Source organism: Peromyscus leucopus, chromosome 7, assembly GCF_004664715.2.
Source record: "Peromyscus leucopus breed LL Stock chromosome 7, UCI_PerLeu_2.1, whole genome shotgun sequence".
Taxonomy (NCBI): Eukaryota; Metazoa; Chordata; class Mammalia; order Rodentia; family Cricetidae; genus Peromyscus; species Peromyscus leucopus.
In genome coordinates this window covers 1,874,722-1,887,724 of record NC_051069.1, presented here as the reverse complement: position 1 = coordinate 1,887,724, position 13,003 = coordinate 1,874,722, and the positions used below count along the sequence as shown (strand labels likewise).

Sequence of the window (13,003 nt, the reverse complement as noted above, 5' to 3'; positions counted from 1 at the left end):
ATAAGTAAAGTCTTTAAGTTAGATAGCTATCACTTTCATTCTATTGCATTTCATTTGCTGAACCTCTTTAATACATCTCTGAAATATATTTCTCTGGCTTGTTCTTTCCTGTGTTAGCCTGTCTCAGTGTTATCAGTTAAGTGAACATAGCTATAGCTCGCTCAGGTTACTTACTGCTTTTGATTTGAGTAAAAAACATTTCACTCTTCTCATTTTATTCACAAGGTTTATTTCTCTCTGATGACTCTGCAGCAAAATCTTACATAATGTAAAAGCAGTTACTGAGCTTGAGTTACAGTCAACTAAGTGAGATGTGTCTCTAATTGATCTTCTGGCATGTCAAAACTAGTTGCAGTATTTAAAGACCATAATTTATAAAATAAAATTTAGTATCTTATTTTTTCCTGTGTGATCTGAGTTGCTCCAATGTGTGCTATTAGTCTATAATTATTTTAAACTCAAGACTCGGAGCAGTTATTTAGGAGATTAAGCAATATATAAATCATAGGGACTATATTTAAGAAGAATGTTCTCAAACTTGTATGTGATCTTGCCTTAAGTTAGACCTGAAAACTACAGAAACATGTTAGAGTTACTAAAACGTGCCTATGTACTCTTTTTCTTTCTACTGTTGTGCAGTGTGGAGGCTTCTGTGCCTGGTTCAAATTTGACAGGAGTTATTTTGTACTAGTTTCATATGACAAGTCTTCACCGAGGCAGGATATTAATTTACTACTTGCTCAAAGTTAATGTGTGGGGTATAATTCTTCTAGAGTACTTACTCATAGGTTTAATTTCCTAGTTCCTGTAATGATGCAACCTTCAGAAAAAGAACAGAAAAGATCAGATATTCATAAATCACTCCCTGTTTTCTGTGCAGGGAAGGGTGTGTGTAGAGACCATCATGAAGGCTGTCAGTGCTTTGTGGGCTAACTCTGCACTCGGCTTAGTCCTCACCTTCCCTTTCTATGAAGTGCATTATGATTCAGCTTGCTAAATCATAACAGTTTCCCAAATTTATGTTTGTTGCCATATATTTAATAGGAATAAAGCAATAGCTTGTTTTTTGTTGTTGTGGATATGGGTACAAAACAAGGTCTTTACTTAGTAGGCTAGTTTTGAACTGATGATTCTCTTGCTTCAGTTTTTTGAATGCAAAGATTACAGGTATGCTCCAGTATTCTTGGCTGTAATCATGCCATTCTTGCAGTAATGTTTCCAGTTGTCTTCTATTAAAGCTTTTTTTTTTTTTTTTTTTTTTTAGGAATTTAAACCATTAGACTTTTTAAATGGTTTAGTAGAATGGTTGTATCCTAGTGTGTTGAAACTAAAGTGAAATAATTTGATTATCTGAATATCTTAATCCATTTGATTTTATCTTTTAAAATACCAAATGAGAGAGAGAGAGAGAGAGAGAGAGAGAGAGAGAGAGAGAGAGATCAGATGGCTCAGTGTTAAGAATACTTACTACTCTTGAAAAGGACTCAAGTTTAGTTCCCAACACCCAAATCAGGTGGCTAACAACCACCTTTTAATTCTAACTCTAGGGGATTTGGTACCCTCTTTTGGCATCTGTGAGTACCTACACATGTGCACATACCCCCCCCCACATATATAAAATTAAAATCAATCTTTAAAAATAATACTAAATAGGAAAAGCTCTTTATTCAAATAGTAAATTTTTATGATGCTAAGGACCAAATCCAGGACCTTGGCACCTGAGACAAGTACTCTGTCACTGAGCTACATTCTTTTAAATGTGAGCATAGACTGAAGAATTTCCCCTTTAAAATGTTTATAAAATTAATTAAAAGAAAGAATAAGCATGGTGACATATGCCTATAATTGCCTGTGGGAGTCTGAGATGAAGAGGATGGCAAATGACCAGCTAGGGTGATTTTTCTCATTTATTTTCTCTTTTATTTCTTGTAAATTTCTTTGGTTGTGAAAGCACTGTCATTTTGATCTTGAACTCCAAAATTCTTGTTAATGAAAAGACAAGGTACAAAGTAAGTTACTATGCTTACTCTTAAGTAATTTCTTTTAAAATTTGAAAATGAATTCAGGGCACATTGCAAAATCACAATTCAGGGTTTGTTTTTTAAGTTTCACAGCTGCTGAAGAGTTGTGTGACTAGTTAATACAGTAAACTTCTAGCAAACCAGATACTGATACTCTTCCACATATACTTTTCTGTTCTTCCTTTCTTCCCACCATCTCTCCACCCTTCTCTCTTTCATCTCTTCTTAAATCCATGTCACTTGGTTGGTGTTTCACCAGAAGAATGCATGAGGGATGCATTGCGTCGGAGGACTGCCATCCCCTGCTGAGCACCACTGTTTGTAGAAGTGGCTTTTGTAGAATGTACTTAAGGATATTTTAACTTTTATTTAATTTATAAGTTTTCCTTTTAAAAGATGAAGGGGTATAATATGCTTTGATTTAGTATAAATGTGGACTTACTCAAATTTAAAGGAAGTAGAAATGTTTTTCTATGTTAATGGCGGCAAAATATTGAGGACTTTTTGATGCTGTAAAACATGTAAGGATTGTACTCAGTCCTAGGGTTTCTATGCAGGGACTATTAACATTTTATTTTAAATTATTTTTTTTAAATCTTGGACTGCAGGAACTTTGGAGTATTTGAGTCATTTAGGTACCAGTTGTATTTTAAATTGAAAAATATAAATGTTTCAACTCTGTGATTTCATTTACTTTTTACCTGTTTTTTGGAGAGGAATGGATAACTAATTTAGTCTTTTTATTTTACTTTGTTACTTTTTAAAAATCTGAATTAGGAAGCTCTGGAGGAATATGTGAGAAAAGCAAATTGTATTCAGATGGCAAGAAGAAGTCATTGAACACTGGCATTATTACTGTTCAGAACTATGGCTCTCATGTGCCTCCCAAAGTCTCTCATATTACTTTTGCTCATGAAGTTGGACATAACTTTGGATCTCCAGTAAGTACTGCCTATTTATTAAAAAATTTAAAAAGTGATTAGCCTGAATTTTGTCTCCAGTGATATTTTGTGGTACAAGTAATGTACATATGAATGTTTAGTGTTAATATGCCAGAGCATAGTGATGTAATTGACCATACTGAAAATAATTCTGTGAAAGCACAGAATTGTATCTGGCTCCTTTCTGGGAGGGCAGCTTTGAGATAACTACCTCATGTCGCCTGAGCAGTCTTGAATTCTTGATCCTCCTGTCCCTACTTCCCAAGTTCTATGAATATAGGCATGCACCAACCATGCATGGCTTAGTCTGGCTTATTCAGACAGAAGGTTATCTATCTATCTATATTTGCTGGTTCTGAAACAGTCACCAATACTTATTACACTCAAATTTCTTTTGAATGAGTCTCTCTTTTTTTTTTTTATTAGTCTTGCAAATTGTATGATGGCCTTTTAGCTTTGTTTCTGTTATAGCAATATTGTGATTTACTTGAGCATATTTTTCTATTGTGGAAGTAGATTGATACTTTACATTTTCTTATGATAAATTCCTGATACACAGAAGAAGAAATAGCATAACAGGCCATGTTCCCATCATGCAGAACAGGAATCAGCAAGCTTTTCCCAAAGGGCCTACTTGACATTTTTGTTAGGCTTTGGGGGTAACATTTTGTCTTATGTTCCATGTTCTTTGTTTTCTCAATTCTTCAAATATGGAACGCCTTTCTTAGCTTAGGCTATGTAAGAGCAGCTTATATGTAATAAGGGCTCATTTACTGACCCCTGAATCAGTTAGTAATTATCAAGGTTTTGCCTTGTCTACTTTTTGTATTCCTTTCTTTTTCTCTGCTAAGATGTTTAAGTTAAAACATCCTTACATGCTTTAGAAAAAAAAGGTTTCATATATAACCACAATGTGATTATTGCACTTATAACAGCTGTCTTTGTACCCTACAACACTTGGTGCATTCTGATGATTTTTAAGTACTCTGAAACATCAATTTAACTCAGAAATAGAAAATAGTGAAAGATTCTGTGTGCTTTTGCTGGTGCTTATTAAGTACATGTTTGGGAAATTTCTACTTGATAACTGTCTAAATTCATCTTACTTGGACCTTATCATTTGTAAACATGGAATTGTTTATTATTTTAAGAATAATTTGTTGGTGTTGAGGATGTAGGTCAATATAGAGTATATGTATAGCATACATGAAGCCCAAGGTTTAATTTCCAGCACCAAAATAAATAAACTAATAAAAATATCATGAACTTGTAGTTTAAAATCTTAAAAGGCACTTCTAAGTTTGTAAAATGTATTGTCTCAGACTTTCCTTGTCTAAGTCTCCATCAGAAGTTGAGAGGTTGTTTTCAGAGGAGTTCTTGAAGTATCAGACATGAGCTGAGGGCTGATGCTGATGGTAAAGTTGTAATTTCAAGTGCAAGGAAACACCCCTTCTTCACAACTTTCTCCATTGCAAGCCTTGCCAGAGATGTTATGATACCTTTCTAATACCTTTTCTCTTCTCTGTCCCAGGGCCTGGCTTGTTTTTATTTTTATTTATTATTATTATTATTATTATTATTATTATTATTATTAATTGTTTTTAGAGACTGTGTAGACCTGACTGTTCTGGAATTCTGTGTGTATACCAGACTGGCCTCAAACTCATGGCACTTCTCATCTTAATCTGTATCTGACTGCCAATGAGTTACATTTAGTAAATTAACATAATTGTATATTTTATGAATTGTTTAATAGATAATTTGTTTCTCGTTCCTTGTCTGCTTTGTTAACCTTTTCCTCTACTACTTGACTACTTTTAATGACCTTACCATACGTAACCACACCCTTTCTTTGTGCATGTTGTTAATTCTACTATACATATACATGGTAGATGCTTAATAAATATTTGAGTGATTTATAGATGAGCTGGAACCATAAACTCCCAAACCTGTCCACCTTGACATCTCTCTGAAATCTCTTTCTGCCTGCCTCGCTCTTGCAATGTCTCTGTGCCACATAATGTTACTTTCTCCATGTGGTTTACATTATTCTTTATGTTCACTTTTATTATCCCAAATATTTATTGTACATTTGTAAACTGCTTTGTAAGCTTTGTATGGAAAGCTGTAATCACAAATAAGAAAGGTCCTGCTTCTTAGTATGAAAAGTCTGATATATTTCTGCTTTTACCAGCGTGGTCTTTGTGCAAATCTAGCTATAATCAAGCTTCTCTGACTTTGCTCCTGCTTTGTGATGATACTGCTGGTAAAGTTTCCCCATCCTGTATTTAGGCCTTGCTATAATTCAATTCAAAGTTGTGGTGATATTTTGTGTATGCTCTAACAAATAAAACTTGCCTGAAGATCAGAGACTAGTTCTTACCTCTACAAAATCCTCAGCCTGAAAGAACTGAGTTCCTGTCTCCTCCCGCCTTATATTCTTTTCTCGGTCCAGCCATATCATTTCCTGTCTCATCCTACCTAGTGCTGGGATTAGAAGCATATGTGCCTCCCAAGTACTGGGAGCAAAGGCATAAGATCCCAAGCGCTGGGATTAAAGGTGTGTGCCACCACTGCCTGGCGTCTATGACTAACTAGTAGCTGGCTTTGCCCTCTGATCTTCAGGCAAGCTTTATTTGTTAGAGCATACACAAAATACCACCACATTTCCTCTTTTTTGTCTAAAATAAAAAAGAAAGTTATAACTAATATAAGAAAAATTATACAATAAGTACAACAACTATATACAACATATACAGGCAATAAATACATCAACAATGTCTAGTCCATTTGCATTTGACAAATTCAGAGAAAATACTCCATTATCTATTCTATCTTGGTGAGTCCAAAGTCTTGTACGTAATTCACTTTCTATCCTAACTTGCGTTAGCATCTTAAACTATCTTTTGATGTCTCTCAACCTTATACACTTTACACCTCTTTAGTGAGTTTCTTTTCTAAGTCTGGTAAACCAAGGAAAACTATAACTATCTAGTCTTCAACTCCCTCAGAGACCCGAGAAGGAAATAATATTACCTGAGTAAACAGGAAGTGCAAGCAAGTGACTTCCAAAAAATGTGAGAAATGACAGAAACAACTGGCTGCCTGGACAGTCACCCAAGGTTCCTCTGTAACGTTGGGACATCCATCTTCAGCCTATAGGCTTAGAATATCTGACTGACTTTTCTGTGAAGTATGATATTCTGAAAGGTTGTCCTACCTTGTCTTGGCAAAGTTCGGCAGTCTTTTCTTTGTGTCCTGCTTGTCCCATTGGAAAGCATACTATCAGCAGTCAAGGCAAGGGCACTTTCTTGCCTAGTGGCTAACATTTGCCACAAAGAAAGTAAACTCCATGTGGAGTTTCTTCGATGTCTATCATCTTCTCTGAAGTAGATTGGTGCTGCCAGGATCAGACATGTCTCATTGTCTTAAAAAAAAAGAACCTATGTTATTAAAACATCTTAAATGCCATATTTTGTAGATATCTGAAATGTTTGAAGACCACCTAACTACCTAAAATAAATCTCTTTGACCTTGATAACATACCTAACATGACTACAAGTTTGATTGTAATGACTAACTACTCATTTGCATTTCTTTATATCCTAATTAGTTTATAATAATAACTTTCAAGGACTAGAAATTTACCTTAAATTGTTAAATGAGTTTAATAGGTACAGTATCTTGAACAAGATTAAAAATGTATGTATAGTGTAGTCTAACAAAATTAGTCTCAAATTTGTATCAGTATACAAAATTTGTATACAATATACAAAAATCCAATCCAATGTAAAATATTTAAAACTAGTAGTTGCTTTTTTAAAAGTAGATTCAATAATATACCTTTTTATCTTATCATATCTATATCCTCTTTTCAGAGTAGATTCAATAATCTACCCTTTTATCCTGTCATATCTGTATCCCCCTTTTTTCTTTTTCTTTTTCAAACAAGAACCCTGAATCTTTTCTCCTTTTTTCAGCCTTTTTCCCTGACCATTACCAATACAACTTATAACCAACCACCCTAAACAATGAAAAATGTCCATAACCCATTGGATGACCAAAAGCCACCCACCCACCTCTTGGGATTGTGGGCATTATATTCTTTACTTCCTGCTGTCTGGGGGCAACGGCATCTTTACGAGATCTTGAAAAGAAAAAATTGAGTTAATTATCAAGCTGTATCATTTGTTGTTCAGTCCCTGCATAATGGGAAAGTGCAGGGCTTGTCTCAAGTCCTGGATAGAGTAGTCTATGAGGCTGCATCATCTCAGCTAGCTACCTCGAGATTGTCCTGAGCAGTTTGCAGTCCAAAACTGATCTTTGGATGGCGTTTGTCAGCTTAGTGGTGTTATCATAGTCCATATGGAATTGTGATTGTGGGGCCCGTCATCTTTTTGGAGACTTCAGAGATCACATTAAGTTCTTTAATTGTTCTGGGAAGGAGTTTCCTCCATGATGACAGGAAATGACTCAACCGAATTTGATATGGGAGCCTGCGAGAGACCCCCCTAAGGGTTACTTTGTCTGTCCCTTGTTGATCTACATTCATTAGTCCAATGCCTGCCTTTGCCATACCTTCTGCATAATCCAGAAGGGAGGGGCATTCTGTTGAGATTATTTTTAGCAAAAATGTTGTTTCTAGGAATGCTCTGCTTACAGTCCCTGTTTAGGTGACCTTCTTTACTGCAGTTTAAACATTTGACATTTTGATTTTTCTTCAAACCTCTGGAAATGACCTCTCTATCCAAGCATCATCATGGTCATGAGTTTCAATTGACTGTATCTCAGATCCATTCCTCTAAGCGTGCTATTTTCAAAAGCCAGAGATTCAATTATTCTTTGTCTAGCTTCTGAATTTGGTATCATTCTATTTACTGCTGAAGACAATCTTTGTAAGAAATCAGTGAAGGTTTCTTTTGGGCCCTGCATAACTTTAGTAAATAACTCAATTTTCTTTTCTACTTCTTCAGTTCTGTCCCAAGCATTCAAAGCTGCTGCGTGGCATAAAGCCAGGGTGTGGTCATCGTATAAAGATTGCCTTTCTACATTAGCATAATCTCCCTCTCTATACCTTTAGCCCTGCTTCTTGTTCAGTGGTCTTAACCTCATCTTTCCACCAGGTCCTCCACTGTAATTGAGGACCAGCCTCCAAGACTGTTGTAACCAAGTCTCTTCAGTTTTGAGGGGTAATTCTATTACAAGTTGATCATGAGTTTAACATCTGCTTCACAAAAAGTTGAATGCAGGCCATATGAGACTATCACTCTTACCCAGCCTTGAGGATATCTATCATTTGGCAGTTCCTATAAGGTTACTGGATAAATTAAGATTGGCTGTTTGAAAGCCTTAGGCTAGGGCTGGAGAGATGGCTCAGAGGTTAAGAGCACCAACTGCTCTTCCATTGGTCCTGAGTTCAATTCCCAGCAACCACATGGTAGCTCACTACCATCTGTAATGAGATCTGGTGCCCTCTTCTGACTTGTAGTCATACATGCTGTATACAAAATAAATAAATCTTTGCCGGGCAGTGGTGGCGCACGCCTTTAGTCCCAGCACTCGGGAGGCAGAGCCAGGCGGATCTCTGTGAGTTCAAGGCCAGCCTGGGCTACCAAGTGAGTTCCAGGAAAGGCACAAAGCTACACAGAGAAACTCTGTCTCGAAAAACAAAACAAAACAAAACAAACAAACAAACAAAAAAAAAAAAAAGTAAGCCTTAGGCTGTTCTCTCTAACCTTATAATTACAATGCTGAGATTGGTTCTCCTTTAAATTCCTCTGTCTCTATGAAAATCTCTATGATCTGCTTTAACAAATTTTTCTAAAACTTTTATCTTGGCACTCATATTGACCAACTTTTTTAATGATAAAATAAAAATAATCAAATAATATTTATAATTGACATGTTAATCCCATCTAAATTAGTTATCCTTTAATTGCTCCATTTTCAAACCATCTAGTGTATTATCAAACAGAGACCTAAAATGTTTCCTATTTTTTTTAATGTGGGGAAAAAACCCTCCCTTTTAACTAATTCCTCCCTTTAAGAATTCCCAATTGTCTCACCAAATTTGCTGACAATGACGATTCAGATGTGAGGCTGACTGCTTCTGTGTAGAACAGTAGAAGCCCAAGTGGGTTTCAATGCAGCTACCTAATGTGGTAGTAGCCAGAGAGAGCCCACCACCCACTGGAAGAGAAGATGCCAAAGAGCCAGCCATCTGCATGGGGGAATGTGCAAAAGTGGCTAACTCCTGTGGTTTTAGAGACCAAAGCCTATGGTGTTTGCTGCATATAGGCTGCAACAGACACTTAGCTGGCAGGGTAGAGACTCTATCTAGCTGTGTGGAGCTCTGGCCTGTGCCAGTAGCTGCAAAGCCACAGGAAAGTGGCTTTTTTTGTGACTTTGTGCCCCAAAAGTTGGACACCAGGTGTACCACAAATCCTAATTGATTGGATACTGTAATTCTTACTTAATAACTATTTTTGTTTTACTGTATTAAGGTTAAAACCTTCCTTTTGAATTAGACAAAAAAGGGGAAATGCTGTGGCATAATGTTCTTGTAAATGACACTGTAAAGATGTATCACTCAAATTGCTTTAATAAAACACTGATTGGCCAGTAGCTAGGCAGGAAGTATAGGTGGGCGACCAGACTAGGAGAATTCTGGGAAGAGGTAGAATGGGGTCAGGAGTCACCAGCCAGATGCAGAAGAATCAAGATGAGAATGCCACACTGAGAAAAGGTACCAAGCCATGTGGCTAAACATAGATAAGAATTATGGGTTAATTTAAGTGTAAGAGCTAGTTAATAATAAGCCTGAGCTACCAGCCAAGCATTTATAAATAATGTTAAGCCTCTGAGTCAATTATTTGGGAAGCGGCTGCTGGGTATTTAGGAACAGGCAAGTGGGAGAGAAACTTCAGCCAACAGAACATATATATCCTGTGTCATCTCCTTTCACCTTTCAAATGGGATCAATTTCCTGCTTCAACCTACCTTATCTTGAAATCTTTTCTTAAAAAATTATTTTTATATGTATAAGTGTGTTGTCTGTATACATACATATATATAGACATATATAGAGAGACATATATACATATATATGTATATGTCTGTGTACCACATGGGTGCTTTGAGTCTATAGAGCAAAAGGTGTCAGAACCCTTGGAACTGGAGTTTATAGATGGTTGTGAGCTACCATGTGGGTACTGAGAACTGAACCCAGGTCTTCTGCAAGAGCAGCAAGTGCTTTTAACTGCTACCATGGAATGCTCTGCAGCCATTTAAAAACCTTAGGCTCTTCAGTGCTTAACTTACACTGGTATGCTTAGACATACATAATCATTATACTCATAACAGGATGCAAAGTTTAAATTAAGATGTGCTAAAGTCAAATATAATCATAAGAAATACACCAAAATGTCAATAGTTGTGGTCAGTAGATAATAATTAATTGTTTCTAGATTCTTAAGTCTTGTTCTAAATTTTCTGTGAATATTTGCTCCTTTCTTTCTGTGTTGCCACCCCCTTCTTCTATTTCTTTTTCTTTGGTAAGTCCTCACTGGGTAGTCTAGGCTGACCTCAACCTTATGATCTCACTGTTGCAGCCCCTTTAATGCAGGGATTAGAGTCTGTTCCACCAGATGTGTCTTAGGAACTTAGGAAGTAATTTTTCTTGTTTTTCTTTTCTAACTAAAGTTGTAGTATACTTGTGAAACTTTGCTCTTAATTTGCACTCTGAATCCTTTTGGCTTCCAGTCAAGATAGTCCTTTGTGTATATATGTCTGTGTTGGGGGAGTGGGGTCTTTTTACTTCTTTGTTTGCCAGTTTTGTTCTTGTGTCTGAAGTGGCAAATAGTAAGCATCCTTGTTTACAACCCGTTTCTCCTTCTATAGCAATTGGTGAGATCTCTTATACCATTCCTGAATAAATAAGACTAGGCAAGTAGGTCACAATTTGCTGTTTTTAAGAATGTAACTCTCTGGCAAAGTTTCATCTGTATAGGTTTGAATATTTTAGTACTTCGATGTATAACTGGGTCCTCTAATATTTCTTTGAAAGGTAGCAAGTAATTCTATGGTCACATTAAGAGTTATGTAGTTTTGGAATTTTTTTTCTTTCTGTTTCTAAATTTGAATGATGAAATTCTTGCTAGTACCATACTTAATCAGAAACCAAATTGAATTGTCAGGAGCATAAAGCAAGGTAATACTGTGTACAGAGCAAGTAGTTGCTAGAGGCTGGATCTGGGCTCAGGAGAAAAGTAGGGCAGTATCAGGAAGAGTAAGATGTGAATAGAGGTCTCTGATGAGGAAATATAAAATCAAAGTGACTTGTTATTTATTGTTCGTCTGTAGAGAGTGGGGTTATTGGGTATTAAAACCAAGATTCAGCTAAATACAATTGCCATTTTAGTACCTTACATTTTTGCCCCTTCTAATGATTAGCACCTTAATTACTTGAGGACATTGTATGTGAGGTTTGCTTCAGGTGTGTGAGTGTGATATTGAAGGTATTGTGTGTGTGTGGTACATGCAATTGAGTATGCACCTTTGTGTGTTCATGCAGAAGTCAGAGGAGGAGGATGAGTGTCTTTCTCAATCACTCTGTGTTAGTACCTTGAGACAGCTCTCTGAGCTAGAAGCTTGCCATCTGGGTTAGACTGATCATCTAGTGAACTTCTGGTATCTGTTTCTATATTCTAGCAATGGGGTTGTTACAGATAAGCATGGCCATGTATGGTTTTGTTTATTTTTTTTTCTTAAAATTGTTATTGCATTTATCTATTTGTGTGTGTGTGTGTGTGTGTGTGTGTGTGTGTGTGTGTGTGTGTGTTCGATTGTGTGCCACAGCACATGAGTAGAAGTCAGAGGATAGCTACTTGCATTTGGGTCCTGGGGATCAATTTAAGTTGCCAAAATTAGTGACAAGCACCTTTGCTGCCTGAGCCATCTCCCTGGTCCTGTGCCTGACTTTTTTATGTGTGTCCTGGAGAACAGCAAGTGCTCTTACCCACTGGGGCACCTACCAAACCCTAGGTTGTTTCAGTGCATGTGTACCAGGAAAGCAGGCGCTGCTGGGGTCTGCTGCTTCATTCTAGCTTCCTAAGTGTGTTTTCTTTGAGAAAATTCAGGCAACTCTTCTGATGCCTCTAATACCTGGGTAAGTTACTGGAACCAAAACCACTTCTGTGCATGTGCTCATACACAGAACTCTATCTCCTATTTATTCTGTAAAGTAGTGTTTTGATCTCATGCCTTGAGTTCTTAATTTCATTTAAAAGTAAAACTTGTGTTTCTTTCTCCAGTCAGCATTTTACTCAGCTATCTTTTGCTCTGACTCATTAAGGAAGCTGCCCTTACCTTGAGTTCTCACTCTCTGACTTCCCCAGCACTGGTCTTGGGTTTTGTTTTCATCTCTGCCTTCCTGAACCAGTTTTAGCATGTAATTTATCATGTATTTTAATGAATGCTAAGTAATCCATATTATTACTGCCAGCCTTAAAAGCTGCTTTTCAATAGTCTTTATGATGGTGTATGTTCAGTTCTAGTCCCTAATTACAAAGTCTAAGATAGTTTATATTTAGACCTTCAGTTTTCCTTCTGTGCTGCAACTGTGGCCGCTGACAGAGCAAGTAGTTATCCTAACTCACCATCCGAGGCAATAGGTAGACCCTTCTTCAAGGAAAGTATGTGACTTCCACTGTTCTTCTGATGAGAAAGTTCCACTTAAGCAGATGACCTGGAAACCCTGTTTTACTTCCTATTACTGTAACATCATATTCTATTTGGCAGCATGATTCTGGAACAGAGTGCACACCAGGAGAGTCTAAGAACTTAGGACAGAAAGAAAATGGCAATTACATCATGTATGCAAGAGCAACGTCTGGGGACAAACTTAACAACAACAAGTTTTCACTCTGCAGTATTAGAAACATAAGCCAAGTGCTTGAGAAGAAGAGGAACAACTGCTTTGTTGGTATGTATGGTTCTCAATACTTTAATTATTAACTTTTTTCACACACCATGGGATTCATG

General features: G+C 36.7%; 1 protein-coding gene across 1 annotated transcript in view; it reads left to right on the top strand.

Moving 5' to 3' along the window:
- Adam10 (ADAM metallopeptidase domain 10) overlaps positions 1-13,003 on the top strand; it is a 109,637-nt gene that overhangs the window by 80,633 nt on the left and 16,001 nt on the right. The window contains exons 9-10 of the mRNA XM_028865669.1: positions 2,799-2,962; positions 12,761-12,944. Coding sequence (XP_028721502.1) covers positions 2,799-2,962; positions 12,761-12,944 — 348 coding nt within the window. The remainder of the gene's footprint in view (positions 1-2,798; positions 2,963-12,760; positions 12,945-13,003) is intronic.